Source organism: Myotis myotis, unplaced genomic scaffold (genome assembly GCF_014108235.1).
Source record: "Myotis myotis isolate mMyoMyo1 unplaced genomic scaffold, mMyoMyo1.p scaffold_m19_p_19, whole genome shotgun sequence".
NCBI lineage: Eukaryota > Metazoa > Chordata > Mammalia > Chiroptera > Vespertilionidae > Myotis > Myotis myotis.
Genome location: NW_023416323.1, coordinates 15,425,267 through 15,445,276, shown reverse-complemented (window position 1 = coordinate 15,445,276; position 20,010 = coordinate 15,425,267). Strand labels below are relative to the sequence as shown.

The window sequence follows — 20,010 nt, the reverse complement described above, 5'->3', positions numbered from 1 at the left end:
CACCAGACCTACTGAGTCTGAGCTGTTTGTCTTATAGTTCTCTAGGTCAGCACTCACCCACCGGTCCAAAAGGTTGGTGACCGCTGGTTTAAGGAAACCTTTGGAGCAGCAGTCGCCAACCGGTGGTCTGCGGACCACTGGGGGTCCGTGAGGTCCGAAAGGTTGGCAACTGCTACTCTAGGTGACTAAGATGCACAGGCAGGTCTGGAAAGCACAGGTTTAGAGCAACCCTAACACTTTCAGAGATCAAGTGACTTTTTAAGACTGCACAGTGAATAGTCACAGAGCTGAGACCAATTTCCCCAATGCCCGGTTTAAGCATCTGTCCAGAACCAACAGCAAGAACAAATCCATTGTAATAAATACATCAACCATACATTTGAATTTGACTAAAGGAGACAAAAGAGAGTGAGTGGGAGAAAGGGGGGAAGGCAGAAGATGGTAGAGCAGTGAGGATGGTATCACACACTCACGTACACACACCAACAGCCATGGCACCCTGGAGGGGAGAGCAGAAGTGGGGATACTGACTTCCACCCACAGCATTTGAACTCGTGCTGTATGCCCTAGGCTTTCAGCTAAAGGTTGGGGGTGGCATTAAATCACCCAAACTTGCTTCCCAGTCACATGGCAAGAAATAAGAAACCAAGGCGCCATCGGGCCAGACCCTCTCCACTGCCAGCTTAACATGCTCTAGAGTAAGAAGTATGAAATCATGAGGACAGTCTTAGAACCAAAACAACCCACCTTTTGGGGGCTTTAGAACCCACCAAGAATTTCATGCTTTTGCAAAGAGCATTTAAAAAATTACTTTTTGCTTTAAAAAGAGGCAAGTTTACTATTATTTTCATAAACAGTAAACCTTCGCCTGCACCTCTCTGGGCAGCGCTGCACTGCTAGCCAGTGTAGCCGGTCTGCCTCCGGAGCTTCACCGGCCGTGGCCTGCCTTTACCTTGCCGATTGAAGTCCATGGACGGCTGCTTGCAGTCCTGAGCGCGGTGACCGGTGGCCCCACAGTTGTAACATGAGAGATTGCCGCTCTTTTTGTGACTGGAACCATTGCTACTGCCCACCAAGCCCTGGGCCTGGTACACACCAGCTGCCCCTGCCATGAAGCTCTGCATGGGAGGGACGGTGAATGTGGACTGGCCGCCCAGCACGGGCTCGGCAGGCACACTGCTGCCATATGGTGAGTGCACAACCGGGAAGGCGCTGTTGCCATACTGCTGGGTGCCCACATAGCCGCTGCCACACACAGGGCTGAAGGGCAGGAAGGGGAAGGGGAAGACAGATGGGCCCGAGAACGGGTGCTGGAAATAGTTGGCGTAGCTAACGGTCAGGCCACCAGAGCCGCAGCTCCCGCTGCATCCACAGGACGTGCACACGACGCAGCCCGGTGGTGGGCCAGGTGAGGGCTGCGGGGGCGCCGACGGCTGCTGATGGTGGTGGTGGTGGTGGTGGTTCTGAGCAGAGGCAGGAATGTTCCCGGGGGAGCCGCTGCCACTGCTGCTGCTGCTGCTGCTGTAGAAACTGCTTTCAGGGACTGAGGAGAGCGCAGGGCTGGAGCTGGGGGCCGGGCAGCTGGGCACAGTGGCCATGTTTGGGAAGGATGGGGAAGGGTGGCTACTGGAGGAGGCAGTGTTGCTGTTCGCACAAAAGCTGCCCTGCAGGGGGCCCACAGGCACACTGCTCATTGCAGAGAAGGCAGCTTTGGTGTTGGCTGTGTACAGCGCAGTCCGGGGGTTTATTATTGCAGGGGGCACACTGATCTGTACGTTATTAGAACAGGAAGTTTGTCCAGAAATGACAGAATCCGCAGGGACAGATGAAGACACCAGAAGTTTGATTGGTGGCCGAGCCACGTGGAAGACTGTGCTGGATGTTCCCACGGCAGCAGTGCTAGTCTCCACCACCAGGGCCGGCTGCTGGGCTGGCTTCATCACCCTGTCCAGTGCAGACGCATGGACAACTTTGGTGCGGGGACCAAAGGAGATAGTGGGTGACACAGAGCTGCTCTCAGCAAGTCCAGAGAGGACCTGCATGGGCTGATGGGGGGCAGACGTGGGCAACACATCCATCATGGCATTGCCAAAACTCTTGTCCACTTTGATTCCACTTCTTGGTCCAGAGACTTTATTCCTTTCTTCTAGAGACAGCAATGAGTGCATAGAAGACGAGAGGAGCTTCATGTCCGTGCCTCCCCTTTCTGATTTGTGCACAGAATTCAGCATTCGGATGGGTGCAATGTGCGAGGCTGCAGTCATCATCTGTGGAGGCAGGGGGTGGTGGCCTGAAGGGTTGGAGCCTGCCTCATTCTGCACAGGGAGAACCTGGGCCGTGGGTCTGGCAGAACTTGAAGTGAAATGATTCAGTAGCATGACAGGCTTCTCCTTCTCAGAACCCTCCATGTGCATCTCCACACCTAGATGGAAACAGAGAGGTCAGCACAGCCCCACAGCCTAGGGCAGAGGCAGCACCGCGCCAGACATGCCGGGCATCCTTACGCCTGTCATTCTCCTCAGCGCTGTCGGAGCTCTCCTCCCGGGCCTGCACCCCCATCGGGCTGGGGGAAGAGCTGGAGCACTCGGAGGAGCTGCCTTCCCGGGCCGTCTGGTGAGGGGGCTCCACTTCCACCCGCAGGGCTGTGGAGAAGGGACAGTGATAGTCCACAGGTGCACCCAAATCCCGCGTCACAGACCTCCAACAGGGCCGCCCCGCCCGCCTCCGTGCAGACCTATCGCACACTCATTTCTTTACATCAGTCCCAAGAAGGCAGGTACGAGTATTTCCACATTCAACAGGGCTCTGACATTCTCAGAGAACAAACTGCCCAAGGTCACGGCGAGTTATGTGGCAGATGCAAACAGCGATGCTCTCAGCCAGATGCTCTAAGGCCTCCCTCTACTCACACTAGAGAATGAGAAAAAAGGGTTCCTAAACCAGCACGGTGCTGCAAAAGGAGTCATCCACCAACACCCTGTCTCATGAGGTAGAGGGACATAGACCTTTTTAGTTAAATAACCACTTAGAAGATACACTGCATTTTTTCCTTCCTTGTTTACTGTTACTCTTTTTTTTTTAATATATATTTTATTGATATTTTACAGAGAGGAAGGGAGAGGGATAGAGAGTTAGAAGCATTGATGAGAGAGAAACATCAATCAGCTGCCTCCTGCACACCTCCTACTGGGGATGTGCCCGCAACCAAGGTACATGCCCTTGACCGGAATTGAACCCGGGACCTTTCAGTCTGCAGGCCGACGCTCTATCCACTGAGCCAAACCGGTTAGGGCTACTATTACTTTTGATATTTCTGCTGGTATGGCTTGGTACACTGAAAGGTTGCGGGTTCGATTCCCAGTCAGGGCACATACCCAGGTTTTGGGTTTAATTCCCAGTCGAGGCACGTGTGGGATAAATACTACAATGAATTGATATTTCTCTCTCTCTCTCCCTCTCTGAAAATTGATGAAAGCATGTCCTCGGGTGAGGATTAAAAGAAAGAAAACAACAGAGCAACTTATACAGGGGTCCTCAACCTTTCTCTGAGGAGAGGGAGAGACAGGAGGAGGAGGGGAATAGTGGCTGAAAAATCAGATCACTGAAGCTTCAAGTCCCCAGAGCAGAAAGGGGGTGGTTAAGCATGGAGAATTCCAAAGGAAACCTATTAGGCAATGACTTAAACACGACCTCTGTGCTCCACCTAGGGGAAGAGAGAGGCTTTCATTTATTTTGTATAATCCCACTTTTCCCTTCTCACCATAGTAGTTTCTGGATCTAATTCTTTAGCCCAAACAACTTTAGGCAATTCACCAGTATCCAGCTTCTAAGGAAAATGACCCTTCTAATTTCCTGTGGTAGAGACTCCAAAAGCTAAAATAATGAATAGTAATTGTAAATACTAAAAAATACATATGGCAGAAGGGCATATTATGAGGTCTAATGATTATCAAAAGGAACAGACTACACTCCACGTGTCCAGGCTGACCCGGCTCTCACCTACCTGCAGCGTGGGGGCTCCGGACATTCTGCACGGGCCCCACGTGGCTTGTGGGGGGCACACGGGCCACTCCACTGCTGGTGACCGGGGGTGGGGCTGAGGGGTTCAGGCACCGTTTCTCTGACTTCTCCCTGTTATAATAAAAAAGCATGCAAACAAGCACATTTTAAATTCTGCTGAAAAACCCTCTCATGTTTCACAAACTCTGCATAAGTGCATATATTCTACACAAAGGTGACTTTCATTAAAATAATCTCCCGGGTGGAAAATACCCCATTCTAACTAGTCAGATTCACTAGAAGGACCTTTCCTAGCAAACCTTTCCTAGGGCCACATTCATAGAATTTAAAAAGCAGTAAGATGTGATAAGCAATCAAAAGTGACCCAATCGCTAATATGTAACAAAACTCTAAGTCCTAGCACCTGTTCAGCAGGTCAGACGCTAAAACAACAGACATTTCACAACTTCACACTTACTTCTCCAGCTCCAGTTGAGTCTTGAGTTTTTTCTTTGCTCCCATGGTAAGGGATTCAAATTTATTTAGATCTTCTTCGGTAAGGCTCAGAAACTTCCATAGAAGAAATAAATGACAAAATTATTGAGAATTACGATTCTGAAAACAAAGAACTTTGATTCCATTTCTAGGACATGCAAACAGACCAAAAAGTAGATAATAAAAGACTTGGGAAAACGAAAACATTTACTTGCTAAATGTTTGGTACCCATAGTTCAAAATACAAGACACTCATTTTGCGTCTATAAGGGCACAAGGCACCTCACAATGGCTTGGTGAAGACCCATGCTGTGCAGGAAGGTGATGACAGAGATGCAATCTGTGGAAGTGGCCCCTTCCTCTCTGGGACACCCCCCGCAAATGCAAGCATTACCCTCCTGCAGAAAAACAGCTCTTTTTTCTTGATATCTGGGACAACAGCAACTTTGTTGGGCAGCAAGTGATCCAGAAGAGCAGAGGCCATCAGAACTAACCCGGCCTTACACCACGCAGACAAATGACGTTCTGGTTCTCAAGACAGTCCATGCATGGTTTGTGAGTGTAGCCATTTTAACTGATGCATTAAAACTTATAAAGCTGATCATGACCGTGTCAGTAAAATCTGTTGTTTCTAAGATCCATGAATCCTAAACTGAAACTATTACAAATATACTTAAAATTTGTTTTTTATTATGCAGTAAAAGCTGAATTTCTAAGTTCAATTGCAGGTTTTTGGACAAATGACATTTTACCTAGATAAAAGCCACCAAGTCATTTTATCCAACAGGGGGAGCTCAGAGTTCAGATGCCACGTACAGGACTAATTTAGTTTTATCATTGATCTAAGACCTAAGAAATTTCAGAATTTAAGAGTGAAATAATGCTCCTCATCTAAACTTTCTATTGTTTTTTTTTTAATATTTTATTGATTTTCTACAGAGAACAAGGGAGAGGGATAGAGAGCCAGAAACATCGATGAGAGAGATCGATCAGCTGCCTCCTGCACACCCCCCCACCGGGGATGCGCCCGCAACCAAGGAACATGCCCTTGACCGGAATCGAACCTGGGACCCTTCAGTCCGCAGGCCGATGCTCTATCCATTGAGCCAAACCGGTTCAGCTGAACTTTCTATTGTAAAAAATAATTTCTATGTAGCACTGCTTGAAAGCCCTAAAATACATCTATTCCGTTAGTTATTTGACCCTAAATCAAGCCAGATCATCAGAGAGCCACTTACTGGGACCAGTGTTTGGGTCCCTTGTAAAACTGGCCTTCCTGAGCTGAGCATCAGCACATGCACGGGCCTTGGAAGGACATCCAAGACGGCGGCTGGGGGATGTGGGCACCAAAATTCACCATTTCTACCAATTGCAGGACTGATGGAGACACAATGTCCTTCTCATCACAGAGTACCAAATTTGTAAAGACCCCAAACTATCTTAAAAAGATGTTTGTTTGCAACCAATCCTGTTCCAGCTTTTGCTTCAGCGGCAGGCAACCTTCAAGTTCTAATCCACTGCCACCCTCCTGGGAGCATGCAGGACTTAGGGCATGCATCTGTAGGTGTGAAATTCCAGGCACTGTGATTTCCACAACACAAAGTTTAGAAACCCAACTGACTTCTTCTAGGAATGAGGTCAGAAGAAAGATTACCTGAGAAAACAAGCAAATTCTACATCGCCTGCTTAGTAGCCAACATACCTTCTCCATTGTAAGTTGTTTAAAGACGGGATAGTATTTGTGCAAACGCAGTTTCCTCAGCCAATCTAAAATCCCATTTTGCTCCTGGGTCTGAGGGGTCTGCAGACTGGAAGGCATTAAGATGGCAGGCGAGGTGTCCATCTGGGCCCGGTAGGCCAGCGCCGCGCCCCCGCCCCCTGTGTGGGAGCAGTGGGGCAAGGCGGCTGCGCCAGCTGAGTGCTGCATGTGGTGCTGGGCGCCGCTCTGAGAGGATGGGATGCCGGCTACTCCACACACAGGCCTGTGGGACAGAGGACAGGTGGTTTCAGAAGACCGCAGCCTCCCTGTTAGAGGCATGCACAAGCCAGCTTCTCCATCCTGGATGCATCTGCAGTCCCATCCACTGCTCACCTCAGAGCCCTTTCTGCCACTTCTCCACCCCATCGCTCCACCCCACTGAAGTCTGAAGTCTGTATGTGTACATGCATGTATATGCATCAATTTGTATGATATTTAACATGTGTACATATGCGTTTGTATGCACGTTTAAGAGTATGTAATCTATGTGTGTACATATATGTGTATGTACATATGTGTGTGTCACAACTTGACTAGTTTCTTTCTGTTACTTTTATCACAGGATAATACTGACAATCATAAATTAAAACTGACTCCTAAATCTTGAATACTCAAGTTAACCTTAAAAAAACCCCACAAATCCTAGAAGCTGGAAGGAACAAAAAGCATTCTACTTTCTGTCCTTGCCCCTTCCACCCTCAACTGTAAACCCACATGGATTAACTATGTGCTCACTACACACCAGGCTGAGTGCTACGCAGTAAAGAAGAAAGTCAGAGCTTTCCACAACCTCATTAACTGCCTAGTTCTTCACACAACTGTGTGGTGCGCACATGCTCTGTGAGGTCAGCCCATTAAAAATGTCAGCTGTCAGACAGGCAGATGGCCTTTCCGTCACCTGAGCACTCCTACCATCGCTGTCCGGACCAGGAGAACAGAGGACCCCGACAGCAGCACTCTGGCATCAGGCCTACTCACCTGCGGGAGCTTGTATAAATGAAGATTCTCAGAAATTCTGGCTTCCTAGAATGAACAGGGCCTAGAAACTGGCACTTGTAGTGGGATTCCTTGGGAATTCCAATTCCAGTTGCTTAGAGAACACTTCTTTTTTTATTTTTAGAAATCTTAAATTGGATTATCTCTATACTATTCTTTTCTCAACACTATTTAAAACTAAGATTGAGAATGACTTATTCTAGAAATAATTATTTACACACAACCAAAAGTAACAATGCTGATTTAGAAGGTGTTGGTTAGCCCAGCCAGTGTGGTTCAGCATTTGAGCGTTGACCCAGGAACCAAGAGGTCACCTGTTTGATTCTCAGTCAGGGAACATGACCAGATTCTGGGCTTGATCCCCAGTAGGGGGCATGCAGGAGGCAGCCGATCAATGATGTTTCTCTCTCATCGATGCTTCTATCTCTATCCCTTTCTCTTCCCTCTCTCTCTAAAAAAAAAAAAAAAAAAGGGTTGGTTACATGGTAGAAGTCTCACCTTCCAGACACGCCCATCATGGTACCAACTTTAGAAAGGGAAAGGTTGCCAGGACCTGTGAGTTAAAATAAATATCATAAAATTTACAGACAATAAAAATATTCTTATTTTTATTTAATCACATTTTACAAACTCACTTGGACTTTGAAGCTGTTGGGTGGGAGATGAAGTGCTGAAAAATTTCTTAACATGGTCATTTTTCAGTACGTGAGAAGGTAATGAAGCCAAATACCTAAAAATTAAACCAAGGAGCTTATCAGCATTAAAATGGTATTACCACAGACTGGGAGAGAAATTTCAATTCCCAATTAAGAGAAATATATATTAGAGAAAAAAATAAGTGCCTTAATCTACATTCATCAGATATAATTCAATTTAATCCTTATTATGATTCATACTGCTTCCCCATGCCCCTTTTCTCACTTGCACATTATTACAATGTATGAATCAAGCCTTTCAGGGCCTGATGAGCTATCATGTGACCGCAGTCAGTGCCATCACAATCACCAGGAACTTGCAGCCACTGTGCTGCAACTAGGTCTCAGGTGCTAAGATGTCAGGTCCCATTCTGAAGACCAGGCCGCAGGCCTCCCCTCCCTGCACATTTACAAACCAGAATGCTAGGTTAGGTAGGATCCAGGGTCCAGAGACATCTGGCCCAGGAGACTTTGTTAGCCCCCGGAACAGTCTGAACTTTCCACTATAGAGCAGAATAGTAATCAGATATAATTTTATCAGACTGTCAAAACTACATTAAATGGGAGCATATACGTTGATTTTTTTATTGATTGGTTGATTTTAGAGAGGAGAGGAGAGAGGGAGAGGATAGGAGGGAGGGAGAGAAACATCAATTTGTTTCACTTATTTATGCATTCATTGGTTGCTTCTTGTATGTGCCCTGACTGGGGGATCGAACCTGCAACCTTGACATATCAAGACAATGCTCTAGGCAACTGAGCCACCCAGCCAGGGCAAGTAGCATATACCTGAAATTCCTTTGCTCATATTCTCAAAATCACAACTAGGTTATTAAGAGTCTTGGAACTGCCCACAACTGATGAATATCCCTAGAAACAAAGTAGAGATTCAAACCATCCAGAGTAATAACCTCAGGAGGTCCTCGGATGAACAGGCAGCTCATGTCTGGAACTGCCCAGCCTGCCCACCCTGCAGAGGGTCAGCAGTCACCACTGTGCCGCCAGCAGGGCTGCGTCCTATGGCCCTGGGGGTGGGGTAAAGAGCATTACCTCAGGTCCGCTTCCAGATCCATGTGGTTTCGCTCTACATAAAACGAATCTGGGCCAGCTAAGCAAGGAATGAATTTCTCCAAATTTTCTTCAGGGTATAGCTGAGATAACTGAAAGAAATGAAAAAGCTTAGGAAGTATGTCAAAATTCATTTTAAAACCAGAATTCTTCCATATAAGAAAAAACTTGGGTAGGCATTAGATGGGGGTATCTGCTGGTATGATACAAAGTACTCTTCTATTAGCTACTTGGGATGTAGAAAACCACAAAAGAACATCACACTCCCACCAAACATCAAGAAAAAGCTTGGTTTTCCACACATCGTACCTTCCCTTGAGCCCATCAGAGAGCTGAATTGCAAGGTCACTACCTGAACTGATTTTCAAGAGGATCCACCCCTCCGAGGAGAGAGAGGACACGTGAACTGTCAGCTGTGGCAGTGCACAAGGAGGAGGTGGCTGCATATAAGCAGGTAGAAGAGATTGGTCAAGATGGACACATTCCCACAGGCTGAGTGTGACAACCATCAGCCAGGAGCCCAGACACAGGGGAGTGTGCCCTCACTCCCAAGCTCTCTTCCACAGGCCAGAGACTGGAGGGAGCCTCCATAGGTGACACAGATGTGGGTTGGCTTCCCCTGGAGAACAGGGAGGAAACCCTGTGCCTTTCCCTGGAGCCTTCAACCCAAGACAAAAGTCCTTAAGTTGCTAGGGGAGGAACAAGACTGCTCCTGATCCCAGAGCCCAAGCAAATACCCCAAGTTTCTGGGGATGATGATGAAGAGATGAAGAATTCAACAAATTTAACAGGTTCATGAGAAGCAATACTTTCCTGCCTCTGGGCGCAGGATAGGAAGTCCTCCTGGCACAGGCCACTGGCAAAGATACCCTGCTTTGGAGGAAGGTAAAAGCAAAACACCTCTGGCCTGGAGGAACGGGCCTACCTGGGTCAAGGGTCCTGCAACATCACAAAGTGGAAGTCAAGCTGTTGCTGGGGAATGAAGGGGCAGGGATGCTGAGAAAGCCCCTGCCAAAGGCCTTGTGCCTGGGCCTAAGACTGGACCAGGAGGAGGGAGAACCCTTCTTCCACCTCCCCCAAGCCCATCACCAGGCAACAAGTAACAGCTGTCTCACGACGTGGAGGGTGGGGTTGAGGAGTCAACAGAGTAGGGAGATCCCTCTGAGCCACAGCCAGACTCCTGAAAGCTGAGTATGAAGCAAGACTACAGAGAAGGACCTTTCACACTCCAGGCCCCACTTGGGGCTCCCTACCAGCAGCCATTTGCTGGAGAAACCTGAAGCTTGTGGTACACTGAAGATAATCAGAGTAGCAACAAAACTCAAACCCACACCTGATTGGATCAAGTCGAGGACCCCACTGAGGGCCTGACAGAGCAAGCACTCCCATTTCCAGGCATAACACTATTTCCCTCAGTCTCTAGATTTTCTAAACATGATTTCTAATACCCAATCAAAAACTGTAAGGCATACCCCCCCCGCCCCCGAAAGGAAGAATAAAAAACTTATCAAGGTAATTATCAGAACCAGACTCAAAACCAACTCAAATGCTGGAACTATCAGACAGGGACTTTAAAATAACTATATTAACATAATAAAATATTTAGTTAAAAAAAAAAAAGTGCATGCAAAGCCTAGCTAGCATGGCTCAGTGGTTGAGCATCGACCTATGAATCAGGTGGTCACGGTTCAATTCACAATCAAGGGCACATGACCGGGTTGCAGGCTCGATCCCCGTTGTGGGGCATGCAGGAGGCAGTCAATCAATGGTTCTCTCTCATCATTGATGTTTCTGCCTCTCTCCCTCTCTTTCCTTTCCAAAATCAATAAAAATATTTTAAAAAAAACACGAATAACTGGGAAATTTCAGCAGAGAGATGGAAAGTTGATTAAAAGACATGTCAAATGAAAAGGCTAGGGGGAAAAAAGCAAAAAACAAAATAGAAATAAATAAAACAAAAACAAGTAAACTATGGTATCAGAAATGAAGACTCAACAGGTTTGTTAGCAGCCTGGGCAGAGGTGAGAAGTAACGTCAATAAACTGGAAGACAGAGGGCAATATAAATTACCCAAACTGAAACAGTGCAGAGACTAAGAAAAACAAGAGCAACATCAAAGGTCCAAGTACATGTAGCGAAGTCCAGGAGAAGTGCAAGTGAGCGGGCAGAAGAAATATCTGAAGAGATAACGGACAAGAATTTTCCAAAATTAATGAAAGACAGCAAACCATATATCGAAGAATATGAGCCACTGTAAACACCCAGACAAAAGACCAATGCAAGCAGAGTCACAGTTCCCACCAGCATCAGGGAATCCAGAGAAACTGTTTTGTTTTGCTTTTTTTTTTTTTTTTTTAAACAAATGAGAGCTAGGCACAAAGGAGAGGCCATGCAGTGTTCTGAATGTTATAGAGGGAAAGTGAACTCCAGGGAGGATCAGTAATGCTAGAGAGCTTGGCACTGTGGTGTTTCTCTGTGCCTGACTGGCCAAAAGGACAGGCAAGAATCAAACAGCCTCCTGTCCACGCTTTTTAAGTAGGATGCACCAACAGGATTTCCTCCTATAGGATTATATCCTTGATTTTATAATGAAAGTATCAGACTTTGGAGACACTTCAAATACAAGTAGGGTATGTAGGTAGGTAGGTATGCATGTACACATGTAAAGAGATGTTTATTTAGTAGTGGAAGCTTTTGTTCAAGTGATATTTGTTGCAACAATTTAAAAATAAACAGGAAAACCCAATGTGTAAAACAGGTAAAGGTGGGACTAGACAAAGCCTCTGACCACTGAGCAACCCGTGCATGCCTCTCCCTCAGCCTCCACGAAGAGCAACCAAACCAACACTCTTGGTCATCTGTGTAGTTGCATTGTTTGCCTCAACTCATTCTCAACAACTGGAAGGAGTAGAGATTGTGGCACCGAGGACCATGTGTTTATTGCCATGCACCCTGTCAGACACAGCCCTTGGACTGCCTCTGGACAGGCACGACTAGGCACTGCACTCACTATGCTAGCTGAAGGAAGCTGTCCACCGAAATCACTCTGCAGTACAGCCAACCACAGGGGAACGGGAGCCTTCTCATTGTTAGATGAGCCCTTAATCACCTTACCTTTGAAATAAATTCAGTCACTTCAGAGGAAGATTTGGTTACTGATGTTACTGAAGAGTCAGACCACAAGACCTTAAAAACAAACAAACGAACAAACCTTAAAAACAGACACCACATACGCAATTCACAGCAGGTTTGTCCAGGCATCCTTGCTGGCGCAGGTGCTGGGAACACAACAGACCCTAGTGTATTGTGCACCTTGTGAACTGGAGCATTTACACATCCCTTGACTTGTTGGAGAAAGAGCATTCACCCAGGCCCAAAGATTAACTCTGTGTTTTGTGCAATTGCTCAAATATCACCAAATTACTCAAGCATGGAGTCTAAGGTTTGCTCCTTAAAGTTCTAGGAAGTCACTGATAATTACGACTTGATGCCAGTAAACATCAGCTTCAAGTGGACCTCCTCTTCTCAGGTCAGTGTACATGACTCTGGATGCAAGTCAAAGAAGTTACCAGAAATCAACCCATGCGTCCACACAGTAAGTGCTTGTATGCACCCCTGCCCTCAGGAATCTCACAGAACTGGGGGCCCCAGAGGAGTGAATCCATGACAGCAGGCCAGGGCATCAGTACTGAACAGCAGAGAAAAACCTTCCATGGTGGGGGAGTGTAGGAAGAATTCAGGGAGGAAACCTCAGAAAGGCTTTCTGGAAAAAGTTCTACAATGCCTGGCATGCCAAAGACCTGATTATACATATGTGTGTTTTTCCTTGCCTGCAGGTATGACAATGGGCAATTTTATTTCATTACTTCCTGAGTGTCAGTCTCAACAAATGGGCTGTAAGCTCCTGGAGGAGAGCACTGGGTCTCTTTCGTCTGTTTGTTTTCTCTCAGCATGTCTCACCATGTTTCCACCTACAGCGCTAGGTGAACATGAGGGGAGGCGAAATGGCACCTATAGATATCATGAGAGGGCTTTTCTGCATGAGGAAAGCATGAGCTGAACTGGAATGGGAAAGTAAGAACTCTGTTAAAGGAATGGGACAGACAAAGGGACAGAATGAGATGAGAGGGAGGAAGGGGCCAGAACAAGAAGGGTTAAACCACGAAATAGAAACTTTACCCTAAAGTCCAGAAGCTGCTGGAGGATTTCAAGTCAGGAAATAAAATAATCAAATATATATTTTTTATTACTTAAAAAATATTTTTATTGACTTTTAGAGAGAGGGGAAGGGAGAGGGAGAGAGACACATTGATGGAAGAGCGAAACATCAATGCGTTGCCTCCTGCACGCCCCCTGCCGGGAATATCAAGCCCACAACCTGGTCATGTGCCTGACTGAGAATTGAACTGGCTATCTTTCAGTGCACTGGATAACACCCAATCAACTGAGCCACACCAGGCAGGGCCCCAAATGTATTTTATTACCCAAAATAAAGTATTATATTTATACTAATTTAGAGCAAACAGAGCTCAGAAATATCAAAAATTCCTTCTGCTCCCCCCACCAGCTCTCATCATGTATGCTGAGGGGCTCCTCTGGTCTGGAAGGACTGAGGAAAAGGACCATCTTCTTTATCTTTGAACTAGAGGCGTGGTCCACGAAATTCATGCATGGGAGGGGGTCCCCTCAGCCCAGCCTGCACCCTCTCCAATCTGGGACCCCTCGGGAGACATCCCTCTCACAATCCAGGACCGCTGGCTCCTAACTGCTCACCTGCCTGCCTGCCTGATTGCCCCTAACTGGCCCCCCTGCCAGCCTGATAGCCCCAAACTGCCCCCTACCCGCTGGTCTGGTTGCTCCCAATGACCCCCCTCCCGCCGACCTGGTCGCCCCCAACATCCCCCCTTGCCAGCCTGGCTGCCCCCAACATCCCCCCCTGCCGGCCTGGTCGCCCCCAATGTCCCCCCATGCTGGCCTGGTCGCCCCTCACTGCCCTCCTGCCAGCTTGGTTGCCGCCAACTGCGATCCCCGCCAGCCTGATCGCCCCACACAGCCTGCTGTTCAGTCATTTGGTCGTCCCTCACTAAGCCCTGCCGGCCTGGTCACCCCACACAGCCTGCTGCTCAGTCATTTGGTCGTCCCTCACTAACCCCCCTGCTGACCTGGTCACCCCATGCAGCCTGTTCGGTCGTCCGTTCGGTTGTTTCGGATGTGATGGCCCCTGGCTCTTTATATATACTAGAGGCCCGGTGCACAAAAATTTGTGCATTCGGGGGGCAGGGGGGTCCCTCAGCCCGGCCTGTGCCCTCTCGCAGTCTGGGACCCCTCGGGAGATAACAACCTGCTGGCTTAGGCCTGCTCCCGGGTGGCAGAGGGCAGGCCCATTCCCTAGGTGCAGCCCCTGGTCGGGCTCAGAGCAGGGCCGATTGGGGAGTTGGGGCGCTGCCCCGTCATGCACAGAGCAGGGCGGATAGGGAGGTTGCGATGCCACCCTCAGTCACGCTCAGGGTAGGGCCAATTGGGGGGCTGGGGCACCGCCCCGTCACACTCAAGGCAGGGTCGATGGGGATGTTGCGGCGCCACCCCGTCACGCACAGAGCAGGGCCAATCAGGGGGTTGGGGTGCTGCCCTGTCACGCACAAAGCAGGGCCCATAAGGGGGGTTGGGGCTCCATACCCTGTCACGCACAGAGCAGGCGGATCAGGGGGTTGGGGCGCCACCCTCTATCACCCACAGAGCAGGGCCGATCAGGGGGTTGGGGCGCCGCCACTGTCACACTCAGGGCAGGGCCGATGGGGAGGTTATGGCTCTACCCCATCACACACAGAGCAGGGCCCGTGGAGGGGGGATTGGGGCACTGCACCCTGTCACCCACAGAGCAGGGCCGATCAGGGGGTTGGGGCGCCGCCACTGTCACACTCAGGGCAGGGCCGATGGGGAGGTTATGGCTCTACCCCATCACACACAGAGCAGGGCCCGTGGAGGGGGGATTGGGGCGCCGCCCTCTATCACCCACAGAGCAGGGCCGATCAGGGGGTTGGGGCGCCGCCACTCTCACACTCAGGGCAGGGCCGATAGGGAGGTTATGGCTCTACCCCATCACACACAGAGCAGGGCCCATTGGGGGTGGGGGGATTGGGGCACTGCACCCTGTCACACACAGAGCAGGGCCGATCAGGGGGTTGGGGTGCCGCACCCTGTCACACACAGAGCTGCAGGGTGATCAGGGGGTTGGGGAGCTCCCCCCTATCAGGCACAGAGCAGGGCTGATCAGGGGGTTGCGGTGCCTTCACCTGTCACGAACAGAGCAGGGCGGATAGGGAGGTTGTGGCCCCGCACCCTGTCGCACACAGAGCTTCAGGGCGATCAGGGGGTTTGGGCGCTGCCCCCTGTCACACTGATCCCGGTGCTGGGAGGCCTCGCGGCTCCGCTGATCCCGGTGCTGGGAGGCATATTACTCTTTTACTATATAGAATAGAGGCCTGGTGCACGGGTGGGGGCCGGCTGGTTTGCCCTGAAGGGTGTCCTGGATTGGGGGGGTGGTCCCCACTGGGGTGCCTGGCCAGCCTGGGTGAGGGGATGATGGCTGTTTGCAGCTGGTCACACACCCTTCAGAGTGGGGGTCCCCACTGGGGTGCCTGGCCAGCCTGGGTGAGGGGATGATGGCTGTTTGCAGCTGGTCACACACCCTTCAGAGTGGGGGTCCCCACTGGGGTGCCTGGCCAGCCTGGGTGAGGGGATGATGGCTGTTTGCAGCTGGTCACACACCCTTCAGAGTGGGGGTCCCCACTGGGGTGCCTGGCCAGCCTGGGTGAGGGGATGATGGCTGTTTGCAGGCTGGCCACAACCCCTTCAGGGTAGGGGTCCCCACTGGGGTGCCTCGCCAGCCTGGGTGAGGAGCTGATGGCTGTTTGCAGGCTGGCCAAGCCCCCCGGCGAGGACCCTCACCCCATGAGGGTGTGGCCATCCTGGGTGAGGGGCTGATGGCTGTTTGCAGGCTGGCCACAGCCCCCAGCCTCCCAAGCTCCCAGTGGAGGCTGGCTGGAAGCAGGTATCTGGGACTTATTTAGCTTCTATAATTGAAACTTTGTTGCCTTTTGCAGAGGCCACAGCTGGCCAGGGCAGGCAGGAAGCTTGGCTTCCTCCATCGCCAGGGCAACCAAGCCTCCTGCTTGCTGTCAGCCATCTTGTTGGGTTAATTTGCATATAGTCGTTCTGATTGGCTGGTGGGCGTGGCTTGGGCATAGCGTAGGTATGGTCAATTAGCATCTTTGTCTTTTATTAGTGTAGATTCCCAACACCTACAGAAATTCACCAGCAAGGTGAGCACTATATTCTTTGAACAAAACTGCCCTGCCATGTAAAACCTGCCTACACTAAAATAAAAATATCCTTTGTGTCTAAAATAATCAAATATGCCTGGCCAGTGTTGCTCAATGGTTGAGTGTCGACCAATGAACCAAGAATTCACCGGTTCAATTCCCTGTCAAGGCACATGCCTGGGTTTCGGGCTCAATTCCCAGTAAGGGGTGTGTGGGAATCAACCAATTGATGTCTCTCTTATCGATGTTTCTATTTCTCTCTCCCTTCCTCTCCCTCTAAAATCAATAAAAATATATATATTTTAGAATAAACAAATCTTATGACAACATTAAAATGAAATTTGGTAGTGGTGTTGGAGGAAGCTGCTACCCACATAAAACACAAGTAACATCTATGATTAAAGGTGAAAACTGTCTAGTCATTAGATGTTTTACTCAAAGCACTGTTGACATGTTGTTTTTTTCAAAGTAAAAGATGTGGAAAACTTTTTCCCTTATAACTCTTAAACTATGATAACAATCTGTTTCTAGTTTAAATCTTTTCTTAAGCATACACAAAAAGCAAAATATGCACAAAATACATACTTAGGATTTCTTCACACTCGAGAGTCTAATGGTGAGTCACTTTTCACCTCAGTTCGCAAAAGTAGTGTTTTTCCACATGGCATCACACTCCAGAGCATGTGGAGTGACATTTTCTTTGCCCTACACAGGAATTCACCAAGCCAGAGGCCCCTGCCCACTACTCATGTCACATCCATAAGGTCGGCGGGAGGCCCAGTGCCACCACACCTATTGCCAACCCTCTGAGAAGTCCCAAAGCAACCACAAAGATGAGCAAAGCAGTCACATGGAAAGAGGCAGCCTGGAGAAAGCACAGACCATGCATGGAGAAGAAAACTTATAAAAAGTTAAAACTATCATTAATATTCTCAGTGAACTAAGAGGAGAAAGCATGGCCAAGGACAAAATGCTATGAAAAAAAAAGTCACAGAAAAAGTGTTCTTTGAAATTAAAAATAGAATAGCAAAAGTGAAAAACTCAACTGAAAACATGGAAGATAAGATAATCTTCCATAAAGTAGGTAAAACAAATAAATAAATAAATAAATGGGAAAGAAAATAGAGGGGGGGTGGAACCAAAGAACCAGTCTTGAGGCCCAACATGCAGGTAACAGTAACTCCAAACAAGAACACAGAGAAAAATGGAACAGGAAATCAAAAGGAATGATTCAAGAACAGGTCCCCAAATGGATGGATGTTTTTAGACTGAAGGGAACACTAACCTCAGTATATGATGACCACAGATCTACACCCAAACAAGTCTCTGAGAAATGTACAAATACTTGGACTAAGAAAATCCTGAAAACTGCTGGAGACTGTAAAACAGGTCATCGTGCAGAATCAAGGAGCCAAAACAGAGTCCCGATTCCCAACAGCAACACCGCAAGATAGTCAATAAGCAGTGCTTTCAAAGTCCTGAGGAAAAATATTCAACTTAAAATGGTATTCTCAATGTCAGAGTGATCAGACAGAGGCACTTCCAAAGAGACATGAAAAACCTGATAAACTGTACCTCCCAAGTACCCTTTCTAAGAAGCAAGAAGGGTAACTACTAAATGAATACTAACTTAAGACAAAAGATGACCTAAGACCCAAGAGCAGGGGACCAGAGCTGGGGGGAGGAAGGAGCCCCTAGGTAATGATGAAGGGGGATTATGATGAGAGCTGTGTACAGGGCTGAAGACCTGGAGTCCAGGCAGAGCATAGCCACAGCTCCAAAGATGAAACTGTGATACTGGACACTTCTCAACGAGGGGAATTTCAGACACCCAGGGAAAACCTTAGGGGTGAAGTCCCTGAGCAAAATAACAAGCAAAAAGAGACACTTAACTCCAGGGAAAACACAATGTAGGAATGGAAAAGTACTACCATATGGCTCCAGTCAACAACCTTCATAGTCACACTAATTACCATTCAACCACTGAGACATAAGAAACAGTTCCCTGCAACTCCTGGCAATGTCTGAAGGATTACTGGACTCTAAACTCTGCACATATGTGTGTGTGTGTACTAGTATCTTACTAATAAAAGGGTAATATGCTAACTAGACCAGATGTCTTCTGGATGTCCATCTGGACAAAGCCACAGCGGCTGCGAGGGCCGAGGGCCAGTAGCACGGGAGAGGCACCGCCGCTGCAGCGGGAGCAGGAAAGGAGGTGGTGGTGCCATCGCCACCACCCCTTTTGCAGAGGCGGTGGGGGAGAGGCCGCAGCACAGGCCGGTCCAATGATGGGGCCCCTTCCGCAGAGGCAGCGGGACAGGGGGCTGTGTGGTCTGGGTCCCAGTGCTGTCCCTTCTGCAGAGGCAGCCGCAGAGGCAGTGGTGGGCCCAGTACCGGCGCCATGCCTTCGCAGAGGCTGGATGGGGTGCGACCTGCTGTGCCTCAACCTCCCACAGCCCCTCCTCCAGTCAGCCTGGCCCCAGATTGCCCCCCACCCACCAGTGGGTGCAGGGTAGGGCCAGCACTAAGAAGCGAGGGCCAGCCACCGCAGCAGCGGCAGTGGCAGCAGCAGCGGGGTGATGGGGGCAGCACCTTCCCATGATCAGCCTGGTCAACTCCCACAGAGGGAGGCCAGACTAAGCTGTCAGTAGGACATCCCCTGAGGGCTCCTGGACTGTGAGAGGGGGCAAGCCGGGCTGAGGAACGTGCCCCCCCCCCCCGCCTCCCAGTGCACAAATTTTCATGCACCGGGCCTCTAGTATATGATGAAAACAAAAACTAAATTAAAAAAATAGTTGACAAGATTCATCCTTTGCTAACAGTGATAAAATATTCAGAGCAGTTAAGACTGTTTTGAGATGACAAATTAAATTTTCACCCTGACCAGTGTGTTCGTTCAGTGGTTAGAGCATGGGCTCATACACCGGAGGGTTGTGGGTTGGATTCCTTATTGCAGGTTGGATCCCTGGCCCCAGTTGGGGTTCAGGAGGCAACCAATCGATATGTCTCTCTCACATGGATGTTTCTCCCTCCTCCCTTCCACTCCCTCTAAAAATCAATGGAAAAAATATTCTTGGGTTATTTTTAAATAATTAAATTTTAAAGAAAAGATAAAGCAATAAAATAATGTCTAGGCTCTTAAGGAAGAATGGCATAAAAATGTTTTCTTTTTATTCATAGTATTCTATAGTTTTTTAAAAAAGAATAGTGTATTGATTTTAGAGAGGAAGGGAGAGGGAGAGAGAGAATAATCTATGTGAGGGTGCAACATCAATCTGTTGCCTCCTGCATGCCCCCTACTGGGGAACTGAACCAGAAACCTGGGCATGTGCCCTTGACCAGAATCAAACTGGCGACCTCCTGGTGCACAGGATGACAACCAACCAACTGAGCCACACGGGCCAGGGCTCTATAGTTCTTTTTAAGTCAATAAAGCTCTACAATCTAATAGGTATTTCAAGGGTTTGTGTAGTCTTTTGATGTTTTTCCCTCCCTTCCCTTCATGTGTAATAACTAAAAAAACTTTTTTTAGTTTTAGTTATTCCAATTCCTCAAAATGAATTTGAAAAAGCTGGTAAAATTTGGGCATTTCACATGTACAAAGTTAAATACTAATTTTATTCTCACTTGCTTCCTGTATACTGACTTGGTTTCCTTGTAACCAGCAATTACA

At 48.5% G+C, this 20,010-nt stretch overlaps 1 protein-coding gene across 11 annotated transcripts in view; it reads right to left on the bottom strand.

The window, feature by feature from the left end:
* The window catches only part of ZCCHC14 (zinc finger CCHC-type containing 14), a 69,065-nt gene that overhangs the window by 4,878 nt on the left and 44,177 nt on the right, over positions 1-20,010 (bottom strand). For 10 of the 11 annotated variants that reach the window (XR_004973603.1, XR_004973604.1, XR_004973606.1 and 7 more), the window contains exons 4-12: positions 12,127-12,198; positions 8,995-9,104; positions 7,885-7,979; positions 7,748-7,802; positions 6,197-6,476; positions 4,478-4,569; positions 4,004-4,131; positions 2,505-2,642; positions 953-2,422 (exon numbers count right to left, since the gene is read on the bottom strand). Coding sequence is in view for 7 of the 11 variants with exons in the window: in XM_036345746.1 (XP_036201639.1) it covers positions 953-2,422; positions 2,505-2,642; positions 4,004-4,131; positions 4,478-4,569; positions 6,197-6,476; positions 7,748-7,802; positions 7,885-7,979; positions 8,995-9,104; positions 12,127-12,198 (2,440 nt within the window). In the remaining 4 variants the exon portion in view is untranslated. The remainder of the gene's footprint in view (positions 1-952; positions 2,423-2,504; positions 2,643-4,003; positions 4,132-4,477; positions 4,570-6,196; positions 6,477-7,747; positions 7,803-7,884; positions 7,980-8,994; positions 9,105-12,126; positions 12,199-20,010) is intronic. The other variant, XM_036345751.1, reaches the window with a different exon arrangement.